The sequence below is a fragment of the Lipotes vexillifer genome, unplaced genomic scaffold (genome assembly GCF_000442215.2).
Source record: "Lipotes vexillifer unplaced genomic scaffold, Lipotes_vexillifer_v1.1 scaffold168, whole genome shotgun sequence".
NCBI lineage: Eukaryota > Metazoa > Chordata > Mammalia > Artiodactyla > Lipotidae > Lipotes > Lipotes vexillifer.
Genome location: NW_006773947.1, coordinates 3,463,802 through 3,488,347, shown reverse-complemented (window position 1 = coordinate 3,488,347; position 24,546 = coordinate 3,463,802). Strand labels below are relative to the sequence as shown.

At 36.2% G+C, this 24,546-nt stretch overlaps 1 protein-coding gene and 1 non-coding gene across 2 annotated transcripts in view; one reads left to right on the top strand and one right to left on the bottom strand.

The window, feature by feature from the left end:
• MIB1 (MIB E3 ubiquitin protein ligase 1) overlaps nt 1-24,546 on the top strand; it is a 114,710-nt gene that overhangs the window by 69,649 nt on the left and 20,515 nt on the right. The window contains exon 13 of the mRNA XM_007448608.1: nt 22,363-22,495. Coding sequence (XP_007448670.1) covers nt 22,363-22,495 — 133 coding nt within the window. The remainder of the gene's footprint in view (nt 1-22,362; nt 22,496-24,546) is intronic.
• TRNAE-UUC (transfer RNA glutamic acid (anticodon UUC)) lies at nt 12,687-12,758 on the bottom strand. The gene has a single exon. It is a non-coding gene; the product is annotated as a tRNA-Glu (tRNA).

Genomic DNA, 24,546 nt, shown 5'->3' with positions numbered 1-24,546 from the left:
CCTTTTCCACCTTACCTATCACTGTCCTATTAAATAGCTGTACAATTAAATGCTAATAATATGGAAGGTAGTGACTCAACATTTCTGGAGTTTTATTTTATATAATGTTACATTTTTCTTTAATTTAAAAATGTACGTGCCCACACTGTGACATTCCTGTTATGGTTTCAGGTGACCTTCCCAGATATTTTCTTCCTTTGAAGGAAGTTTTGTTTTTTTAAAATTGTGTGGCATAGTCTACATTTCAGTACCATTTCTTTTCTGAAGGATAAGAAATTTAATACCAAGAGACCATAAATGAATAAAATAATTTTATTTGAAAGCCTCATGTCATCCACACATTTTTCATAAAGCTGTTTATAAACATTATTTACCGTTATGGCTCTTCCAAGTAGAATTAACAGTAACAAATTATTTGATTTAAACCACAATCTGAGTAATTTAAATAAGTTGAAATTAGTTGATGTGATTGATATTGATAAATGGAAACGCTGGCTGTCCTGTAGTAATCAATGCATAGCTACAGCTGGTTGAAGGGGACCAAATCCATTGAAGAGGCGATTTGGTTCCATTTTACCAGCTCTAGCAAAGCATTGCAGTGCCGCTAGTTTGGGACCCAGAACAGTTAAAATGTTTTTTATTTGAAAAATTATGGTTATGGTCCTTCCACAAATGTTAAGAGATTCTCATATCAGTATTTCAGCCATTGAATGTAAAACTTTATGTTTTGAAGGCACTTTTCCTACTATTCCCTACTCTAGTCGTGCAAAAATCTTTACCCTTTAACACGTCGTTAGTGCATTAAGGAGTTATCAATGTACGTCTTTATTTTTAACACTTTTGCTTAGTTCTTATATACAGACAGTGACCTGTTTCAAAACCCACACCATTTAAAAGAGCAAATAAAAAAAAAAAGAGCAAATAGATCTTGATGTGTATCAGAGTAATGTTATCTATTTATCCTTGGGCAGTAAACCAAATAAGTAAGCGAAATAGGTTAGGGAAGAGCACTGCTAGTCATACTTTGCTACTGCCGCTGCTTTTTTTAGTATTATACTTAAGGACTAACAGCAAGTTGCTGACGGGGTGGAGGAATGAGTAGCCTTAAGAAAGTACCTCTGTGCTTTGGATTATAAATAGATGACACGTGTATTCGGTGTATTGCTTAGACTTGTGTTGGAAGGAACTGCCATGCATGATAGCTTATTTTTCTTTCTTTTTGCTTATGTAGTGTTATTAATCATAGGTTAATAATTTAACCCTTTTAAAGGTCTAGTCCCTTGACTGAATTCTCTGTCATTTTGGGTACAGCTTGCCTAGTTACTTCTCATTATTAGCTTAATAATACATTGACTTGTGGTTAGTAATAATCATGAATTTGAGTATTAAAACTACCATTAAAACTCAGTAGAACAAATTTTTGTTATAAGGGGTTTTCAGTATTGGGAAGGGATGTCTTCTGAAAATACTTGCTTGAAATAAAAGTTTGAGCAGTTTATAGTTTGCCTATAAGTGCTCTCAGTGAAATATAGAGTAAAGAAATAGTTATGTTTTGAACCAAACTGGGAGAAGGTCAACACTAATTCAGGCAATATTCAAACAATTCTCATATTAAGTATACTCTCCATCTGTTGGTTGATGAGTATCATGCTGTGGGTGAAATTAATGTGACTACAATTATTTCCATCATTTATTCTAATAGAAATGAAACAGGTGTTAAATTGCGTGGACTTCAGTGCTGATGATAGCAATAAAACTGGCTTCTATTTTTACTAGTTATATGGGAGCTGTTTAGCAGATCCAGTTGCTCCAGTGTGCTTTTGGATGGCAGTTCAGTTTCATATACTGGCCATATCGGGGCAAGGAGAGGCCGTGGAAAAAAAATAGTACAGCATTTGATAATGTCAGCATCTGTTATCCCTGTCAGCGAGACAGTTGAAATGTTTGAGTTACACCAGTGTCAGCAGATGCCCAGAGTTTAATATGTACTCAGTTAAAAATGAACAGCTGATCTAAGTGATAGATGTGACATTTTAGAGTGATTGAAAATACTCTTAGGTATGTTAAGTTAAACTTGTAAGCACTAGAATCAGTGTATAATTTTACTTTTTCAAATGAATAACAACAGATGCTGTCATTTTATTTTCTAGGGATTATATACTCTTAATATTGTAGCAATGAGATTCTTAGTTGCTGGGATGTTTTAAAATAATTATACCTATAGAATGAGGAATATAATTGTTTATTATAAAACATGGGTGTAGTAATACCCTTTGAGTAGTTTTATAGAGGAACCTCTATTTTTGAGGTATATATTGTCAGTTTTTGGTATTTAGGGCATGTACAATTCAATTTAACAAATGGAATATGCAGCTTTGCCATTCTCTTTGTAGATGATCAGAAAGAAGGGCTATTCTTGAGTGAGTTAAGCTTTGAACTGATTTTTTCTTTGAAAATGTGGAATTTTAAAATTATGAACTTTTTGTAACTTCCAATAAATATTCAATAATTTATATGCTACCATATCTCACAGTCATTCTCTCATTCTTTATAATCTGCCGATAAAATGAAAATCATTTTTTGACAATTATTTAGTTGTCTTATTAAACAGAAAATTGGATAACCTTATAGCCATTTCTATTCAACTGTGACACAGAAAATTTATACATGTAATACATGTCTGAATACTCCAGTCAAAATAAAACTTTAGTAAGAAATGATTAGAATATATGAATATTAATATTAGTATTTATTTTTTCAAAGTCTATTATAGTAGCTTAAAGTAGGTACTACTTATAAATTGTTGCTAAGAGCTATATCATGTATAATTTATTAGTATATAAATATATATTGTACAAAATAAATTTTATATAAAATACAAAAAAGTATTTTAATTAACATACTATAAATAGTAGGTCTATCATATTTATAAAAAATTGAATTATAATTGCATAGTGCTAATAAAAGATGGTTATTCTTTCTGTATAAATTGGTTTCTTAACTATAGTGTTTTCATTTTATGTGCCCTCCCTGGAGAAAGCAAATTCAAGGATAATATAGATAATAAATTAATTTATTTTAAATATTTGGCAGTCTGTGACCAATGTGCCCTGTTGAATTACAGCTATTTCCCAGAATTTTGTCATCTTTCATGAATAAATCTTATGTCTTGATTCATTCTAAGTACTTACACAGCATTGAAAGTGGAAACTGGATTAGGGAGAAGGACAAGGACCAGTTTTTTTCCTTTGAGAGCAGAATGTTACTTGAAAGATAGCCTTTTAAAATCATAACTATGTCTACAGCTTTCAAAAAGAAAACCTAGAACAGCAAAACTTGCTTCAGAAATTCCTCTAATATTATTAAATTATAAATTTATCAAAATAAGAAGAGCTGTTGAAATGCAAATGAAGTTGGCTTTTGTTAAATCAGTCAACACTACTAATATGATATTAATTTAAATTAATGTCAAATTGTGGAGACAGAAAATAGGTCATGTGTATCCCTCATTGTTTTGTACTAGTAATACTCTTTTCTCTTTTGTATTCAAATTTTAATCATGTGAAACTTAATTTAAAAAATGTAAAATGTATGCATAACTTAAAATATTTAAAAGGAATTTCATGATAATTTTAAATCTACTTCAGTAAAACTTTTTTTCTTCACAAAATATAAATCTTAGCAACATTTGGTTTCCATTTGTAAGTAGTAGGTACATTTTTCTGGTGTTAGTATTGCCAAAGGTCATCTCTTTGATATTAGGTTAATTTACCATATGAAGGTCATTCACATAGCTGCATTCTAGTTCCCTCTTGGCGGTTTATTGCCTACCAAAAATACATACTTCTTTACATTCCATAGCATTGTATGTTCATATGGGTACATAAAGAAGTATGTACTCTGAGTAGGTATTACTAAGTTGTTAGCTGTAAAAACATGAAATGTTTTATTTTCCCATTTGTTAGTAAAACATTCAGCTTACTGATGGAGAGAAATGGTAGATCATTTGCAGAGACTATCAGAGACTAAACTTTATAACAAATTTACCTGAGGCATGGCATTAGTGCCATTCATGGTTCCTTGTTTTTGGTGGACATACACTTTTAAACTTTGACCATTTATCTGTTGAACTTTGTCCTGGTTTGGTTCTGCAAGAGATCCATAGTATCAGTGGGGATTTACAGAGTGTATTTCAGATATTGGTAAGATCAGCCTAGTGTTTCTTCATAGTCTTCAGAGGAAATTTCTTCTTATTTTGTAGTTTGCTTCTAGATCCTACAAGTAGACAATAATTAATTTGGTGCAAATTCTTTTTACAAACGAAATGTCTTATTAAAAACTTAACAGCCAATTAGTACTTCTTCTGATATTAACTCTAAAGTTGAAAAGACAAGGAGAAAACCTGGATCTTTTTAGGGTGTGAATGAACTGAATTTTTAAAGATGATGATTTTTTTTGTTAGTTTTTTTAAGGTCATAGATAAGAACTCATGATCATTTGAAAACTGCTTTGTTGTTCCTTTCTTTTTATTAGTTACTTACCTGAATTGCACTTTGGTGCTCCTTTTGGGTTAAATATAAATTTAGATAGATGAATTAATATCTAATTTTGGTGAGTTGTTTTGATTGTTTGATTTTTTTTTTAATATAAAGGATAAGTACCAGAACAGTACTGTCCAAAGTCTCACTTAAAAACAGCCGAAAGGTATTAGCCTATGAGCAGTTGAGTTTTAGCTTGATCATTTAGCATGAAAAGAAATTGTAATTGGTGAGTTGCCTTTTATTATTGTGGTATTAAAAGGTTAATTTAAAAGAAAACCATGAGAAATTTTCCTGTTTGAGAAAGGAGGGGAAGAAAAGACACAGAAAGTAGAATTTCTGCAGCCTGTGATAAAAAGCTAGTGCAGCTTATAGAGAGCAAATCAGAATGTAGCAGCAGATAGCCCAGTACTACAGCAGTTTCAGCAATGCAGAGTTAGAATTTCACCATGCACATTCTGATTTATTTTTGTGCCCAACTATTAGAGTTGGCATTAAAAAGTATTTTGTGATCTACCAAGTATCTTGGTTGACTAAACCTTGAAATAGTTAATAGTTTTTAAACGGTAGTATACTTTGGAAGCAGGATGTGATTTACTAGGGATGCAAAACCACCATTTAATCTGAAACAATAAAAACGAACTCTTTAATAATGTAAATGACAGGAATGGATTTGTGCAAGTTTGAGATCAAGAGTTACCTGTCATGATATTTAACAGAGTTCCTTTTTATACTACATAAGCTCTGTACTTGAACTGAAACTAGGCTATGCCCAGATAGAATTTAATCTAACAATAAAAACATGTATCGAGTCAGTAATAGGTAAGCATGCAGAAAGTCATAAGCATCCTTAAAAGTACAGGCCTGTGGTGCTGTGTTACCTGTAAGCTTAGTGTCATGCAGCGTTAGCAGCAGGAAGAGATAAAGACCTAGAGAGTCACATCAGCAGCAGCCATCTCATCTTGATTGTTTCTTCACTCTATTTGCTGAATTAGCGCTTCTTTTCATGAGCCGGGTGAAGTAAGGGGGAAGAAACAGTGAACACAGAACCTCACCTTTTAAGATAAATTTGAAAAACAAATGAACAAACAAAAATAAGTCAGCCATCTTTTCCCTCTCCCTTCCCTTATGCTTAAGGGAAAAGAAAAAAAAGTACAGTAAAATTGAATCAGCATTGGCCATTTGATTTGGAATGTCGTATTACTAGTATTGCACAGTTATAAGCACCTGGTATCTGCTGGACAGAAAGTTAAGCTACGGAGGAAGGTTGCTACAACAGCCAAGAAAATGAACCTCACTTATTTCTCAGATGGAATGCTTCAGAATTGGGGAAAAAGTTGCAGAGGAGGTTAATTTTATAATCTAAAAAAGACATAAAAACCCAACAAAAACCAAAACACACCTTGCTCCCCCCAAGTAACTGTAGACATTCACCCTGTTTTCTTTGCGCACCAGAATACATTGGGGTCTTCTGACTTCTCAGGAAATATTCTGCATCTTTCTTGCTGTGAGATTTTTTTTGTTTGTTTTAGTTTCCAGGATTAAATGGTAGATCTGTATTGAAGCTACCTTGTCATATCCAGAGGTCAAGTCTGCAACAAGGTCAGGACTTCCACATGATCACTACAAAGGTTAACTTATAATCTTCCCTCAGTGGCCACAGGCTGAACTGTTACAGCTTTATAGGCAGCTAAGCATTTGAAACATGCACTCCCAGGCAAACAGACTCTCTTGTGCCTCTCTCTTCCCTGACCATATTTAGTCAACCATAGCAAAAAATAGTCTCTCAGCTGTCGATTGTCGATCCAGAAGCTGAGGAAGCCTCTATCTTGCTTTCTGCCTATTGATTGTTCATCCTGCGGTCCAAACACTGCCTTGCCATTTGTCCTGCCCTTTTTTTTTTTTTTCCAAAGCACTGCCAAATAAAGCGGTCTCTCATGTTTCCACTTACACATCCCAGATTTTCACTGAGCTTGCGCTGAGACTAGGAAAGCCTGATGCGGCTGTCACTAAACTTAGATGCACTGCAGAGAAAAAAAGAAAGAGGAAAAGAAAAATATTACCCTGGCTAGTAGCAAGACAGTCTTTAGACAGATATGGAACAAGTAAAATCCCTCTGCTGCCAAAATATGTTTCATGACCTGATTTTTTTATTGGTAAAAAATCAGGATAATGATATTTTATACGGCTAAAGGCCTGAAGGGATTTTGTAGTCTTACCTTTTAGAGCTAATTGTTGCTATACACTCTTTTTAAATTTAATAAATAATATTTGAATGGCAAATTCGTAAAAATGGTAAGTAGAACCTATATATTGAGGGCGGAGAGAGATCACTAAGGAAGAAAGGAGTAATGTGTAAATGAAATCTTGGAAATGCTACTTAAAACTTTTAATTCATTGTCAATTTGAGTAAATTGTTTTGTAGTACTTAGGTGAGAAACAGTGTCTGGAGTGCTTTTGAGTAATTGTGTACTTTTATATTGAAACTATATATACTTATATAACTATTAAAATGCATTAATTAAATTTTATTTTATGCTCAAATATGAAGTGGTTTTTTCCTCCCTTCTACATTGCCATTCCACTTTTATTTTCTGAAATAGCATGTAGGCATGATCATGTCACACTTTACTGCAGACTTAAATAGTAATTAACCTATATGTAACTTTGCCACATAGTGTATGTTGCAGAGGAAAAATACTTTTGCTATAAATTTAATAGCATATTTACCATAAATTTTAATATTGAAGTTTATTTTTTTAGCCAAGGAGAAAAAAATATAACATCAAATTCCACACACCTATGGAGATACAATTTAAGATCTTACAAACCTACGAATGCCCAAGAGAAACCAACTATACCTTGTTCTTAATTCAAATATAGTCTCTTAAGTATCGATTCAGTTAAGAATCAAGAAAAACGGTTATCAGTTTTCTGAGCTTATTCTCCTAGAAGGGAAATTTGTCCTTGACATTCTTTTTGTCTTTAGCATTTAATAACATAGCAGTTTAATTTTTTTGGATGGCTATTTTAAAACAGTGACATAAAGAATGCTTCTGTAGATATTTGGCAGTTTTAAAGAGTCAGCTTTTCTAGATATTGAAATAATTTTAGACACATTGTGATAAGATGACACATCTCAGAGTGTTAAGATAGGTTAATTTTCAGGTTTCTAAATTACCACCATATTTGCTGACCATTTTGTAGCAGTAAAAGTACCCCCCCTCCAAGCAAACACTCATATAGTGTATGAAGGTCCAGGTACTCTTCTAAGCCCTTTAAAATTTTCATAACAATCCTATGAAATAGGATTTGTGATTCTTCTCACATTTTATAGATGAGGAAACTGAGGCATAGAAGGTAAGTAACCTGCTCAAGTCATTAGCTCTTCAGTTTGCTGGTGCCAGAATGTGAGCCCAGGTAGTTTGGCTTCAGACTGAGATCTTCACCACTGTGCCTGCTGTTGCTCTGGTTTCTGAAAATGCAAGTAGTTAGGGAATGGACTCTTGGGGACTGGAACATAAACCAGAAATATAGCATGGTGAGCATTCTTGCTCAGAAAGATGGTTGTTCATTTGATTGTTTCTTCTTTTGTTCCATTCGACTAAACTTTGAGCACCTAATACTGGGTGCTCAAAGCGGGTATAAAGATAAGTAAACTACGCTTCCGTGCCTTACATCATAGAAGAGATCATTTTGGTTGTCTTATTTTAAGAATGATCGAGTACTCACCTGTACAGCTCTCCTGTAGCCTGCATTGTCATTGCATATCTCTCTCATTTTGAGCTAAATTCTATTACATTACCACATTCCTAGTTAATGAACTTAAGCTAAATTAATGAACCTTTTAATTACTGTCTGTCAAAAAAGAGTTTGTGGGAAGAAAATTAAAGCACACCAAAAAAAAGAATTAAAAAGCATTTGAGTCATGTCTATCACTATAAATAGATGAAAGAAAATAAAAACTATCCATACTCATTTACTAAAGTGATGATCACAGATAGCATTTTGGTATATACCCTCCTAGACTTCGTGTCTCCATCCATTTAGATAGGGGTGTGTATTGAATAAAAATGTATTCAGACGGTTACATACTAACATGGTTTTAGCATGCCCTACAGAACTTCTACTTGGGATTCATCAACTTTTTTATTAAGTTTCTTTATGGACTCTGGACTAACATGCTTAAACTATATTTGAGGGATTGTTCTTTAACTCAGCAAGCATTTATTGAACACCTAATATGTGCTGTTGTACCGTTCTAATGTCTTTTTACATTAAGTAATACTAATATGTAAGACCTCCTCAGTTTAGCTACTATGGTTTATTTGGAAAAATGTTGCCCGTCTCTGAAGAAAGATTGCAAAGCATGGCAGGTCCTAAAAATGGACCCAGCGCCATTTGACTGTTACATACCATGCAGACAGCTGCTTGTCCCCTCTGCTTCTTAGAACTCATTTGTTCATCATTCAGCAAACGTTTGAGTATTACCATGTGCCAGGGATTATGCTAGGCACCACTATTAGTTGTTCCGGAACTTAATGCTTCTTTGGCAGTATTCACAAATGCCTGCTTAACTGGTAGTAAGATCTTATCCTTAAATTATCCATGTCCTTAACCTTTGGAAAACAACCAGACTGAGAAATAAAGAAGAGTGTTTGAACGTTAGGGAAAGTATCTTCAAATCTCATATTGTGCTCCACAAGTGAGAGTCTGTTGGCTTAGTATAATTATTGATTTATTGAGCTGTAACACCCTTATCCCGGCAACTCTATGGGCCTCAGTTCTTGCAACCTAACAAGAATCCTCTTAATTAACTAAGGTTCTGTGGGGAACAGCTGACCTTTGGTTATATTGTGGGTTACTCAGGTTGTCTACCCCATGAGAAGAAAGGAGACAGACCACTCAGAGCTGCTCTGGACATGAGGGTGAGGGGACCAGGGGCTATTCTGTTCTTTTCTTAACTCATCTTGCAGGCTAGGCCCAAAGGTTGGCTCTCTTCTTGAGGCATCATATTATTTGTTTGTGTTTGTTTGCTTTTTGTGGGGGGAAGATCAGGAATGAACATTAATTAGCAGCTTTCTAATTAAGATGAGAGGGTTATAGGTCTCTGTTAAAATTAATCTACCCCAAATCTCCAGTGTAGAAGAATTCTAAATAATTTATGTGGATATTCCACCTTCAAGGAAGTGGAGCATAACTTTCCACTCGTTAAGTTTAGGCTGCGCATAGTGACTTCTTTCCAAAGAGTATGTGGTATATTTTAGTGTTCTATAGTATAGAAAAGGGGAAAAAGAGTACTTCTGTGATGGAGAAACCTCACAAACACTACCCCAGCCAGATGATCAAGGTTAACATCGACAGTGATAAGTCATGTTTATAGTGTGTACCCTTGATGTGACGTGATGAAGAGGCACTACCTTTGAGACCTTCTTCTTCAAAACTCATAACTCCAGTGTAATCATGGGAAAACACCAGACAAATTCCAACTGAGGGACAGTCTGCAAAATAACTGATTAGTACTCCTCAACATTGTCAACATCATCAAAAACAAGGAAAGTCTAAGAAACTGTCACAGCCAAGGGGAGCCTAAGGAGCCATGACAACTAAATGTAATATGGTATTCTGGGGCAGAAAAAGAACATGAAATAAAACTAAGGAAGTTGGAATGAAGTAGTTAATAGCAGTCAGTGCTGGTTCACTGATTAACAAATGTACCATGCTAATGTACAATATTAACAGTAGAGGTGAGGAACTCTCTGCAGTATCTTCACAATTCTCTGTAACTCTACAATGGTTCTGAAATAAAAAGTTTATTAAAAACAGCAAAAACAAAAATTTACCCACTCCTGGCTAGTTGACCATTGACTTTTACATTAATTTTGATTTGGGGCTATCTGCAATATTTTTCCACGACTTAAACCATTTAATCAGGAGTTGATTTTGTTATAATTCAGTTATCAACAAAATAATGTTTAGTCTCATATTCTTTTAAAAGTATATTAGAACAAAAAGTATATTTCAGAATAAATTTTATTGAGACCAATCATATCTTAAAAAGATTTAGTTATTTTAAAGGAAGCCTTTTTTGTTGTTGTTGTTGTTGTTGTTGTTGTTGTTGTTGCAGTACGCGGGCCTCTCACTATTGTGGCCTCTCCTGTTGCGGAGCACAGGCCCCGGACGCACAGACTCAGCGGCCATGGCTCACGGGCCCAGCCGCTCCGTGGCATGGGGGATCTTCCCGAACCGGTGCACCAACCCAAGTCCCCTGCATCAGCAGGCGGACTCTCAACCACTGCACCACCAGGGAAGCCCTAAAGGACCCCTTTTTAATTTGAGTGCTGATAATTTTGAATTTGTGAAAATTGTGAAATGATTAGATTTGTGTGGAAGGGGTATAGAGGATAGATTTGGAAGGGGGCTGTTACAGATGTTCAGAGGAAGGGTAATGAAAGCCTATATAAAGAATATTGGGGCCCCTGGGAAAGAATAGTTTAGTTTTAAAAGGGAAAACCAAGAGAACAAATTGAACGCAGGAGTAAGAAGGGAGGAAAGGGTCTAGAATGATTCCCAGGTTTCTGACTTGGGTGGCTGGTTAAATGGTGGTAAGAATAACCAAAATCAAGAATACAGGAGGAATTCTTGGGAAGGAGAAAAGGGAAATTTGTACTGTGTACTTTATAGGTCTATAATCTTAGAACTGTAATAAAATAACACTATTATATTGAAGAATTTTAGACTCTACTAAAACATTTACCTACATTATATCATTTAATTCTTAAAGCAATCTTACAATATTTTACAGAGGTTTCTATGGAAGTGTTGATATTTGTTCAGTTAGAGATATGAGCTAGAGCTGTTATGGGTGAGAGTGTTTAGTTGAGGCTTCACAGGGCCCGAGTATGGACCTTGGCTTTATAGGTCCATAGAGATGACTAACACTAATTAACACTAATAAAGAATGCCAAATTAATGTTTACAGAAAGAAATATTGCTAAGTGGATTGTAGTACTTACACCATCTGATCAGTAGATTTTTTTTCCCTGCAGTGGGGAGAAAGAAATCTACTATGAAAAGCTAAGTTAAAATTGGAGATTGATTGGTGAGCAAGACAACTGGTTAGATGATCTTAATTGACAGTACCATCAACCTGTGATGACTTTGCATATGACAATGGACTGAAAACTGATAGCATTCTCCTGATTCTACTGGAGGGTAAATTAGAATACTGGGGTTGCTCATCAGGGAGCTTTTATCTATAGATAACGCTGGTGATACACTGACAAATTATTTTTCTCATTCTTTCTCCAGGCTTTGTACAAACCATTTATTTCTTCACTCTCTTTTTAACCAATCATTATTTTCCAGAAAAAGACATAATTTTCATCTTTTTAATAATAATTATAATTCCATCCTGGTGATGTATCTATCAATCTATGTATCTATCTACCTACCTATCTATCTATCATCCTAATTCGACTTCTGGATCTCCTCTTATAAAAATCTCTTTTTCTCTAGTTATCCATTTGTTTTATTTACTTTATTAACTATTGTCTGCTGTATTCACCTCATTTGCCAATATTAACACTGTTGCTATGGGAAATCAAAAATTACTGTTTCTCTTTAAAATATGTTGCTAATATTATAATAATTTAATCCGTTTAAAGTAAAGCATTTGGATTAATTCAGATTTCTTTCAGTTTTTATTTTTAATGATATATTTCTTAATGTTTCAGGATTGTGAGGAAAAAATATTTTAATATGGTTATTCTATAGTGTAATATACAACATTTATGTCAGTGAGACTAATTAACAGAATAGATTTATTCTGAAATAAAAACTTTCTCCTTGAAAATGTTGAATTTTGCATTTTAATATTAGGATTTGATATACTTTGTAGAATGTGATCTAGAAGGGACTAGGGTTGTTTTTGTCACTGCCAGCAGTAGCCTGGTACTGCCTTTCCCTTGTTCTGACAGTTCAGTTATATATACTGTACTAAGAGAGGAAAAAGCAAAAAGACACAAAGTAATAAGAGTGCAGGGAGGCAGTGGGCTTTCAAGAATACATACATATCTGTTTATTTTTATTTTTGTTTATTTTTATTTAATTTTTTTTGGCTGTGCTGTGCGGCTTGTGGGATCTCAGTTCCCCGACCAGGTATCGAACCTGGGCCCCGGCAGTGAAAGTGCCAAGTCCTAACCACTGGACCACCAGGGAATTCCCTCTATTTCTTTTTAAATGCCTCAGTAGCTTTCTGAACCATTGGCTCTTTTTTCTGAGGGACCTCAGGTTTTCTACCTTGTTGACTTAATGAATGCAAGAAGGAAGAACAAGTAAGTGAAAGCTATTAATATCCTCTATTACCACCATTTCTCTCAACACAGTTATAGTACCATTTTTCTTTTCTTTGTATCAGTAACATGTGTTTGGGACTTCCCTGATGATCCAATGGTAAAGAATCCACCTTAGGGCTTCCCTGGTGGCGCAGTGGTTTAGAGTCCACCTGCCGATGCAGGGGACACAGGTTCGTGCCACAGTCCGGGAAGATCCCACATGCCGCAGAGCAGCTAGGCCCGTGAGTCATGGCCGCTGAGCCTGCGCGTCCGGAGCCTGTGCTCCGCAACGGGAGAGGCTGCAAAAGTGAGAGGCCCGCGTACCGCAAAAAGTTACCAAAGGCTGGGGGTGTGTGTGAGAAGAAGACGAATATGCAGAGCACAGATGATTTTTAGGGCAGTTAAGATATTCTGTATGATATTATGATGATAGATATAGACCATTATACATTTGTCCACACCTGTAGAACGTAAAACACCAAACGTGAACTCTAAGGTAAACGATGGACTTTGGGTGATTATGATGCGTCCATGCAGGTTCATCCTTTAAAAAAAAAAAAAAAAAAAAAAATGCACCTTACAATGCAGGGGATGTGGGTTTGATCCCTGCTCGGGGAACTAAGATCCCACATGCCACAGGGCAACTAAGCCCGCACGCCACAACTACTGAGCTCATGCGCCTCAACTAGAGAGCCCGTGTGCCACAAACTACAGAGCCCACACGCTCTGGGGCCCATGTGCCACAACTACAGAGCCTGCCCGCCACTACTAGAGGGAGAAAACCTGCGCACCACAACTAGAGGGAGAAAACCCGCGGGCCACAACTAGAGAGAGAAAAACCCACGCGCCACAACTAGAGAAGAGAAAACCCGCACGCCACAACTAGAGGGACGCCCACACATCACAACGGAAGATCCCACGTGCCTCAACGAAGATCCAGCGTGCCGCAACTAAGACCTGACAGAGCCAAAAATAAATAAAATAATTTAAAAAATGTGTTTATATTTTTTAACATCTTTATTGGCGTATAATTGCTTTACATTGTTCTGTTAGTTACTGCTGTATAACAAAGTGAATCAGCTATATGTATACATATATCCCCATATCCCCTCCCTCTTGCATCTTCCTCCTACCCTCCCTATCCCATCACTCTAGGTAGTCACAAAGCACCGAGCTGATCTCCCTGTGCTATGCGGCTACTTCTCACTAGCTATCTGTTTTACATATGGTAGTGTATATATGTCAATGCCACTCTCTCATTTTGTCCCAGCTTACCCTTCCCCCTTCCTGTGTCCTCAAGTCCATTCTCTACGTCTGTGTCTTTATTCCTGTCCCGCCCCTAGGTTCTTTAGAACCATTTTTTAAAAAATTTTAGATTCCATATATATCTGTTGGCATATGGTATTTGTTTTTCTCTTTCGGACTTAACTTCACTCTAAGACTCTAGGCCCATCCACCTCACTACAAATAACTCAATTTTGTTTCTTTTTATGGCAGAGTGATATTCCATTGTATATATGTGCCACATCTTCTTTATCCATTGATCTTTTGATGGACACTTAGGTTGATTCCATATCCTGGCTATTGTAAATAATGCTGCAATGAACATTGTTGTGCATGACTTTTTATTTATTTTTAAACGTCTTTATTGGAGTATAATTGCTTTACAATGGTGTGTTAGTTTCTGCTTTATAACAGAGAGAATCAGTTATACATATACATGTATCCCCATATCTCCTCCCTCTTACGTCTCCCTCCCACCCTCCCTATCCCACCTCTCTAGGTGGTCACAAAGCACTGAGCTGATCTCCCTCTGCTATGCGGCTGCTTCTCACTAGCTATCTGTTTTACATTTGGTAGTATATATTAGTCGATGCCACTCTCTCACTTCATCCCACCTTACCCTTCCCCCTCCCCGTGTCCTCAAGTCCATTCTCTACATCTGCATCTTTATTTCTGTCCTGCCCCGAGGTTCTTCATAACCTTTTTTTTAGATCCCATATATATGTGTTAGCATACAGTATTTGTTTTTCTCTTTCTGACTTACTTTACTCTCTATGACAGGCCCTAGGTTCATCCACCTCATTATGAATAACTCAGTTTCATTTCTTTTTATGGCTGAGTAATATTCCATTGTATATATGTGCCACATCTTCTTTATCCATTCATCTGTTGATGGACACTTAGGTTGCTTCCATGTCCTGGCTATTGTAAATAGAGCTGCAACGAACATTGTGCTACATGACATTTTCTGAATTATGGTTTTCTCAGGGTATATGCCCAGTAGTGGGATTGCTGGGTCGTATGGTAGTTCTATTTTTAGTTTTTTAAGGAACCTTCATACTGTTCTCCATAGTGGCTGTGTCAGTTTACATTCCCACCAACAGTGCAAGAGGGTTCCCTTTTCTCCACACCCTCTCCAGCATTTATTGTTTGTAGATTTTTTGATGATGGCCATTCTGACTTGTGTGAGGTGATACTTCACTGTAGTTTTGATTTGCATTTCTCTAATGATTAGTGATATTGAGCATCTTTTCATGTGTTTGTTGGCAATCTGTATATCTTCTTTGGAGAAATGTCTATTCAGGTCTTCTGCCCATTTTTGGATTGGGCTTGGTTTTTTGATATTGAGCTGCATGAGCTGCTTGTATATTTTGGAGATTAATCCTTTGTCAGTTGCTTCATTTTCAAATATTTTCTCCCATCCTGAGGGTTGTCTTTTCATCCTGTCTGTGGTTTCCTTTGCTGTGCAAAAGCTTTTAAGTTTCATTAGGTCCCATATGTTTACTTTTGTTTTTATGTCCATTTCTCTAGGAGGTGGGTCAAAAAGGATCTTGCTGTGATTTATGCCATAGAGTGTTCTGCCTGTGTTTTCCTCTAAGACTTTTATAGTGTCCGGCCTTACATTTAGGTCTTTAATCCATTTTGAGTTTATTTTTGTGTATGGTGTTAGGGAGTGTTCTAATTTCATTCTTTTACATGTAGCTGTCCAGCTTTCCCAGCACCACTTATTGAAGCGGCTGTCTTTTCTCCATTGCATATTCTTGCCTCCTTTATCAAAGATAAGATGACCATATGTGTTTGGGTTTGTCTCTGAGGTTTCTATCCTGTTCCATTGATCTATATTTCTGTTTTTGTGCCAGTACCATACTGTCTTCATTACTGTAACTTTGTAGTTACAGTAACTACAGCTCCGTTTTTCTCCAGCTCCGTTTTCTCCGTTTTTCTTTCTCAAGATTGCTTTGGCTATTCGGGGTCTTTTGTGTTTTCATACAGATTGTGAAATTTTTTGTTCTAGTTCTGTGAAAAATGCCATTGGTAGTTTGATAGGGATTGCATTGAATCTGTAGATTGCTTTGGGTAGTATAGTCATTTTCACAATGTTGATTCTTTCAGTCAGGAACATGGTATATCTGTCCATCTGTTGGTATCATCTTTAATTTGTTTCATCAGTGACTTATAGTTTTCTGAATACAGGTCTTTTGTCTCCTTAGGTAGGTTTATTCCTAGGTATTTTATTATTTTTGTTGCAGTAGTAAATGGGAGTGTTTCCTTAATTGCTCTTTCAGATTTTCCGTCATTAGTGTACAGGAATGCAAGAGATTTCTGTGCATTAATTTTGTATCCTGCTACTCTACCGAATTCATTGATTAGCTCTAGTAGTTTTCTGGTAGTATCTTAGGATTCTTTGTGTATAGTATCATGTCATCTGCAAACAGTGACAGTTTTACTTCTTTTCCAATTTGGATTCCTTTTATTTCTTTTTCGTCTCTGATTGCTGTGGCTAAAACTTCCAAAACGATGTTGAATAACAGTGGTGAGAGTGGGCAGCCTTGTCTTGTTCCTGATCTTGGTGGAAATGGTTTCAGTTTTTCACCATTGAGAACGATGTTGGCTGTGGGTTTGACATATATGGCCTTTATTATGTTGAGGTAAGGTCCCTCTATGCCTGCTTTCTGGAGAGTTTTTATAATAAATGGGTTTTGAATTTTGTTGAAAGCTTTTTCTGCGTCTGTTGAGATGATCACATGGTTTTTATCCTTCAGTTTGTTAATATGGTGTATCACATTGATTGATTTGCATGTATTGAAGAATCTTTGCATTCCTGGGATAAACCTCACTTGATCATGGTGTATGATCCTTTTAATGTGCTGTTGGATTCTAGTATTTTGTTGAGGATTTTTGCATCTATGTTCATCAGTGATATTGGCCTGTAGTTTTCTTTTTTTGCAACATCTTTGTCTGGTTTTGGTATCAGGGAGATGGTGGCCTCGTAGAATGAGTTTGGAAGTATTCTTCCCTCTGCTATATTTTGGAAGAGTTTGAGAAGGATGAGTGTTAGCTCTTCTCTAAATGTTTGATAGAATTCGCCTGTGAAGCCATCTGTTCCTGGGCTTTTGTTTGTTGGAAGATTTTATTCACAGTCTCAATTTCAGTGCTTGTGATTGGTCTGTTTATATTTTCTGTTTCTTCCTGGTTCAGTCTCGGAAGGTTGTGCTTTTCTCAGAGTTTGTCCATTTCTTCCAGGTTGTCTAGTTTATTGGCATATAGTTGCTTGTAGCAATCTCTCATGATCCTTTGTATTTCTGCAGTGTCAGTTGTTACTTCTCCTTTTTCATTTCTAATTCTATTGATTTGAGTCTTCTCCTTTGTTTTCTTGATGAGCCTGGCTAATGGTTCATCAATTTTGTTTATCTTCTCCGAGAACCAGCTTTTAGTTTTATTGATCTTTGTTTTCGTTTCCTTCATTTCTTTGTCATTTATTTCTGATCTGATCTTTATGATTTCTTTCCTTCTGCTAACTTTGGGGTTTTGTTCTTCTTTCTCTAATTGCTTTAGGTGTAAGGTTAGGTTGTTTATTTGAGATGTTTCTTGTTTCTTGAGGTAGTATTGTATTGCTATAAACTTCCCTCTTAGAACTGCTTTTGCTGCCTCCTGTAGGTTTTGGGCCGTTGTGTTCTCATTGTCATCTGTTTCTAGGTATTTTTTGATTTCCTGTTTGATTTATTCTGAGATCTCTTGGTTATTTAGTACGGTATTGTTTAGCTTCCATGTGTTTGTATTTTTTACGGTTTTTTTTTCCTGTAATTGATACATAGTCTCATAGCATTGTGGTAGGAAAAGATAATTGATACAATTTCAATTTTCTTAAATTTACTGAGGCTTGATTTGTGACCCAAGATATGATCTATCCTGGAGAATTTTCCATGAGCACTTGAGAAGAAACTGTATTCTGTTATTTTTGGGTGGAATGTCCTATAAATATCAATTAAGTCCATCTTGTTTAATATATCATTTAAAGCTTGTGTTTCTTTATTTATTTTCCTGTTGGTTGATCTGTCCATTGGTGGAAGTGGGTTGTTAAAGTCCCCTACTATGATTGTGTTACTGTCGATTTCCCCTTTTATGGCTGTTAGCATTTGCCTTATATATTGAGGTGCTCCTATGTTGTGTGGATAAATATTTACAATTGTTATATCTTCTTCTTGGATTGATCCCTTGATCATTATGCAGTGTTCTTCTTTGTCTCTTGTAATAATCTTTATTTTAAAGTCTGTTTTGTCTGATATGAGAATTGCTACTCCAGCTTTCTTTTGATTTTCATTTGCATGGAATATCTTTTTCCATCCCCTCACTTTCAGTCTGTATGTGTCTTTAGGTCTGAAGTGAGTCTCTTATAAACAGCATGTATATGGGTCTTGTTTTTGTATCCATTCAGCCTGTCTGTGTCTTTTATAGTTAGAGCATTTAATCCATTTACATTTAAGGTAGTTATCGATATGTATGTTCCTATTACCATTTTCGTAGTTGTTTTGGGTTTGTTATTGTAGGTCTTTTCCTTCTCTTGTGTTTCCTGCCTAGAGAAGTTCCTTCAGCATTTGTTGTAAAGTTGGTTTGGTGGCGCTGAATTCTCTTAGCTTTTGCTTGTCTGTAAAGGTTTTAATTTCTCCGGCGAATCTGAATGAGATCCTTGCTGGGTAGAGTAATCTTGGTTGTAGGTTTTTCCCTTTCATCACTTTAAATATATCCTGCCACTCCCTTCTGGCTTGCAGACTTTCTGCTGAAAGATCAGCTCTTAACCTTACGGGGATTCCCTTGTATGTTATTTGTTGCTTTTCCCTTGCTGCTTTTAATATTTTTTCTTTGTATTTAGTTTTTCATAGTTTGATTAATATGTGTCTTGGTGTGTTCCTCCTTGGATTTATCCTGTATGGGACTCTCTGTGCTTCCTGGACTTGATTGACTATTTCCTTTCCCATATTAGGGAAGTTTTCAACTATAATCTCTTCAAATATTTTCTCAGTCCCTTTTTCTCTTCTTCTGCTGCGACCCCTATAATTTGAATGTTGGTGCATTTAACGTTGTCCCAGAGGTCTCTGAGACTGTCCTCAATTCTTTTCATTCGTTTTTCTTTATTCTGCTCTGCGGTAGTTATTTCCACTATTTTACCTTCCAGGTTACTTATCCGTTCTTCTGCCTCAGTTATTCTGCTATTGATTCCTTCTAGAGAATTTTTAATTTCATTTATTGTGTTGGTCATCATTGTTTGTTTGCTCTTTAGTTCTTCTAGGTCCTTGTTACATGTTTCTTGTATTTTCTCCATTGTATTTCCAAGATTTTGGATCATTTACTATCATTACTCTGAATTCTTTTTCAGGTAGACTGCCCTCTTTGTTTGGTCTGGTGGGTTCTTACCTTGCGCCTTCATCTGCTGTGTGTTTCTCTGTCTTCCCATTTTGCTTCACTTACTGTGTTTGGTGTCTCCTTTCGCTGGCTGCAGGTTTGTAGTTCCCTTTGTTTTTGGTGTTACCCCCAGTGGGTAAGGTTGATTCAGTGGCTTGTGTAGGCTTCCTGGTGGAGAGGACTGGTGCCTGTGTTCTGGTGGATGAGGCTGGATCTTGTCCTTCTGATGGGCAGGACTGCATACGTTGGTATGTTTTGGGGTGTTTGTGAACTTATTATGATTTTAGGCTGCCTCTCTGCTAATGGGTGGAGTTGTGTTCCTGTCTTGCTAGTTTGGCATGGGGTGTCCAGCACTGGAGCTTGCTGGTTGTCAAGTGGATCTGGGTCTTAGTGTTGAGACAGAGATCTCTGGGAGAGCTCTCGCTGGTTGATATTACATGGGCCAGGAGGTGTGTGGTGGTCCAGTGTCTCGAACTCAGCTCTCCCACCTCAGAGGCTCAGTCCTGACACCCGGTCGGAGCACCAAGACCCTCTCAGCCACATGGCGTAGACAACTGTGGTGAAAATCTTACTGGTGTCTTGGATTTTTCTTTGCTGGGTGATTTATCCAAGCCAGGTTCCCTTTGTCAGAAACATAGCAAGCCAAAACGCTAAGATATCCGAGGTTTGCAGTGAAGACAGGCCTTATTCACACAGCATCCAAGGAGAAGACAGGAGAACAAATTTCAAATCTGGGTCCTATCTTATTATTTTTAATGATTACATTTTGTCTTTATTAAAACTTTTTTCACATGATTTAATACTTGAATATTCAAAACTCTCCAAAAGAATCATAAAGCTAAATTCTGTTTCTCACATGGTCAGGTGTGTAAGGTAACAGATAATGTATGGCATTAGCATCATGATTATGCTAAATCCAAACAATCAGTAGTATATTGTTGTACCAGTACGTTTCCCCATTAAGAATTTGAGTCAAAATCTACAGAATATCTAGTATTCTATTTTAATCCACTGAATGAGGAGGTATAGAATCTTTATAATTACTCAAAATGAGCTAAAGCAGGAATCTTTAGCTTTGTATGAGGTCCATGAATGGAACCTTAGGGGGTTTGGACTCCCTCAAAATTGTGTGTAAAGATTTTTATGTGTATTTTCCGGGAGAAAATGGTTCATAGATTTCTAAAGAAGTCTTGTTACCCATAAACAGTGATTGTAACTTCAGTAACAGCCACCAAAGTCTGTCTTAAAGTTTTGATTCTCAGTACACCTTGGATCATAAACCTGTTTAAAAATCTGAGAAAAGCTATAAACTTCCAGATTTGAGTACAGTTTTGGAGATTCTTGGATCCTCCAAAGCTTGTTCTCAGAAGTCTTGGATTTCCTGTTTGGGATTCATAGACCACTGCTGTTAAGGAAACGTGCTCTGGCTCGTGTTAGGCCTTAGTCTCATTATTTTAGAGACCTTACAGTTTCATTTACACACATTCTTATTCTGCATCTTCAGACTGTTTCTCCATACGTTTATAACATTTCTTTATTGAAATTTTTTCTCTCATATGTATCACCTTATGAAAAACTATCCTGATATGTATCTTACTGTTATTTCTTGCCCTTTTATACTCTATTGGCACAATTTTAAAAGCTTTTCTTTTCTGTGTTTACTGCCTTTTTTAGGTGTGAGGGAAGATTCAATATCTAATATGTATATCAGTGTGTCTGAGCCAAGTCCAATACTCTTTACAGGAGCAGTTATCTTAGGTCTCACTCCTTAAAAAAAAAAAATTAGTTGATAGATGTATTAAGGGAGATTTTTTCCAAATTACATTATGAGTTTTCCACACAAAACCTCTATGTTAAGAAAAGTTAGACTGGTTAGGCTTAGGAAAGTTGCTTCTGATTTTATTTTCCTTTTTGAGTGGTAGGCTAGCTTTTTCTCTACAAAGCATGATTTCTTGATAATTAGTTCCCCTGATTATTTATGGTTTAATCTTTGGTGCTCTTTAGGATAAGTTTGTCTTTTTTGCTTTGGAGATACTTTGTTACCATATCTTAAATTTTAAATATTAGATTATAGTGACCATTTTGTGTTTTGATATCAACTGGATTTAGCACTGCTAAATGACATATATCACATTTTTAATTCTGCAGAGTTTATGATAGTCTGCCAGCTACCTAAAATTTGTCTTATCACTATTTTTCCTTCTTAGCTGTTGTTACCTGGTTGTTCTCTATTAACTCTTCGTTAATATATACTATTCCAGTTGAACCTAAGAGATTCCACAAGGCCAACATATATCCTTATTAGGGTATATTTCTTTTACCTTTGGTTTTTTTCCTCTCATAATGTTTCCCTTTTGTAGCACTCCCATTCTGTTTTGATTCTGTTCTCCAAACAGCAATAATTTGTTTACCTCTTGCAATATCAAAAGGCTGTGTATTTAAGATTTAGAAATTTTTTTTTTTTTTTTTGCGGTACGTGGGCCTCTCACTGTTGTGGCCTCTCCCGTTGAGGAGCACAGGCTCCGGACGCGCAGGCTCAGCGGCCATGGCTCACGGGCCCAGCTGCTCCGTGGCATGCGGGATCTTCCCGGACCAGGGCACGAACCCGTGTCCCCTGCATCAGCAGGCAGACTCTCAACCACTGTGCCACCAGGGGAGCCCGATTTAGAAATTTTGAATTTCTGTTTGTCTCTAAGGGCATAATTTCTTTAAAGAGAAGTATATTCATTTGATTTTTAAAGTTTCTTTTGAATATTTTTTCTAAAGAAAATAATAAAATATTTAATTAAGTATTTGACTTTCAGTGCAATGCGTGTTTTACTGTCAAAATTACCAAGACCGTGGATTGTGGATGAGAAGAAAGATGATGGTTATACTGCCTTGCATCTGGCTGCCCTCAATAATCATGTAGAAGTGGCTGAACTGTTGGTACATCAGGTAGGAAAAGCAGTTCAGTAATTTTTCACAATTTTGGATCATTGCTATTTATTTTTTACTTCATCAGCTACTTATTAATTGATAATAAGTAAAATCCCATGATGATGGGATCTTACAGCAAAATCCCATGATGATGCAAATTCAGATATAATATGAATTTAGTCTTCCACCTAACATTGGTTTTTGTTTTTGTTTTTTTTTTTCCCTGGCTGCGCCATTCAGCATATAGAATCTTAGTTCCCCAAGCAGGGATCGAACTTGTGCCCCCTTCAGTGGAAGCATGGACCCCTAAACACTGGACCACCAGGGAATTCCCCTAACATTGGTTCTTAAATGGAGGGAGTTAGTGGTGTGTGTGGGGAGAAGGGGGCGGGGCAGGGGGGGTAATCCTTCAGTCTCCAGTATTCTCTCTGCACAGTCTTCCTGGATTGGTCCAACAAAATAGGCATCAGTGAAAAGGGATTTTCCAGAATCACTGCCACTATTGTGGAAGTATCACTCTGCTGTAGCACCAAGAACCATCATGTTGATATCTAAGCTGGTGTGGGCAGTTGCCCCCAGGTAACACCAGGCTGCAGCTAGGATCTAGGGATGCAGTTCATGACTACTGCTGGACCCCTTGGATAGCAGCATAGGCTCACCTTGGTCATTTCATTCATCTCAGGAATAAGATGCTCTACATTTTTATGAGATTGGATTTTGGGGGAAACCGATTTATTGCAATTTTATGATATTTTGGTATATTCAGCAAAATTTTTAAATGCTTCAGTCAAGCATATGCCATAGCTAAGCACTAAAGTTACCACAGAATTATCTGTGATCCCTGACTTCAAGGAACTTACAGTCTAGTTAAGAAGATGAAACAGCAGAAAAATTTAGTAGATAGTACATTATGTGTAATTAGGTCATAGATCATAAGATAGACATTCCATAAGCTACAGAAGTTTAGGTAAAAAAATAGTTCAAAAGTTAAACAAACCTTTCCCTTGCCATTGTAAGCCTTTATTATTAAAATTAATTTTCTTAGAAGTGTTGTTAATTATGATAAATTCCTTTTCATCCAAAATCCAAACGACTGACCTTAAGCCAGTACTACACTGTCTTGGTTATTGTTGCTTTATAGTAAGTCTTGAAATCAGTTAGAGTAAGTCCTCTAACTTTGTTTTTCTTTCTCAGAACTACTTTAATGTTCTAGATCTTTGGAATTTCCCAGTACATTTTAGAATCAGGTTCTTAGTTTCTATTAAAAGTCTTTGAGGGAGTTTGATTGCTCTTGCACATATTAGATTTATCTTTAAGTAATTTTTTTATCCTATTGGTAAATTGTATTGTTTTAAAATTTCAATTTCCAGTTATGTATTGCTAATATATAGAGTTGCAATTTTTAAAATATATTTACCATGTATCTTGTGACCTTGCTTAAATTTCCATTGGTCATTAGGAAAACAGAAATTACACCAACACTACTAATCACCAACTACAATTACTAAAATTAAAAATGCCAACAAAACCAGGTGTTGATTAGGATGTGGAGCAGTTAGAATTCACAAATGTTGCTGGTGTTTTTCAGGCTAGCCATGTTGAAAAACAGTTTAGCAGTTTCTTATAAAGTTAAACATATATTCATCCCAGCAGTCTCACGTCTAGATATGTATCCAAGAGAACTGAGGGTACATTTCCACGAAATACTCCTACCAAATACTTGTAGCAGCATTATTTGTAATAGCCCTAAACTGCAAGCAAACCAAATGTTCATCAACTAGTGTCTGAATAAACAAATTATGGTATATCCATACAATGAATACTACTTTGGAAAATCTAAATGATGGAAAAAAGTTCAGGAAACTTAAAAAGAGATCCCTCACTTTCTGCATTTATATGAGAACAGACATGATAAGAAAACAAGCTGAGGGAATTCACTGGTGGTCCATTGGTTAGGACTCAGCGCTTTCACTGCCATGGGCCATCGCTGGTCGGTTGCTGGTTGGGGAACTAAGATCCCATAAGCCACGCGGCACAGCCAAAAAAAAAAAAAAAAAAAAAAAAAAAAA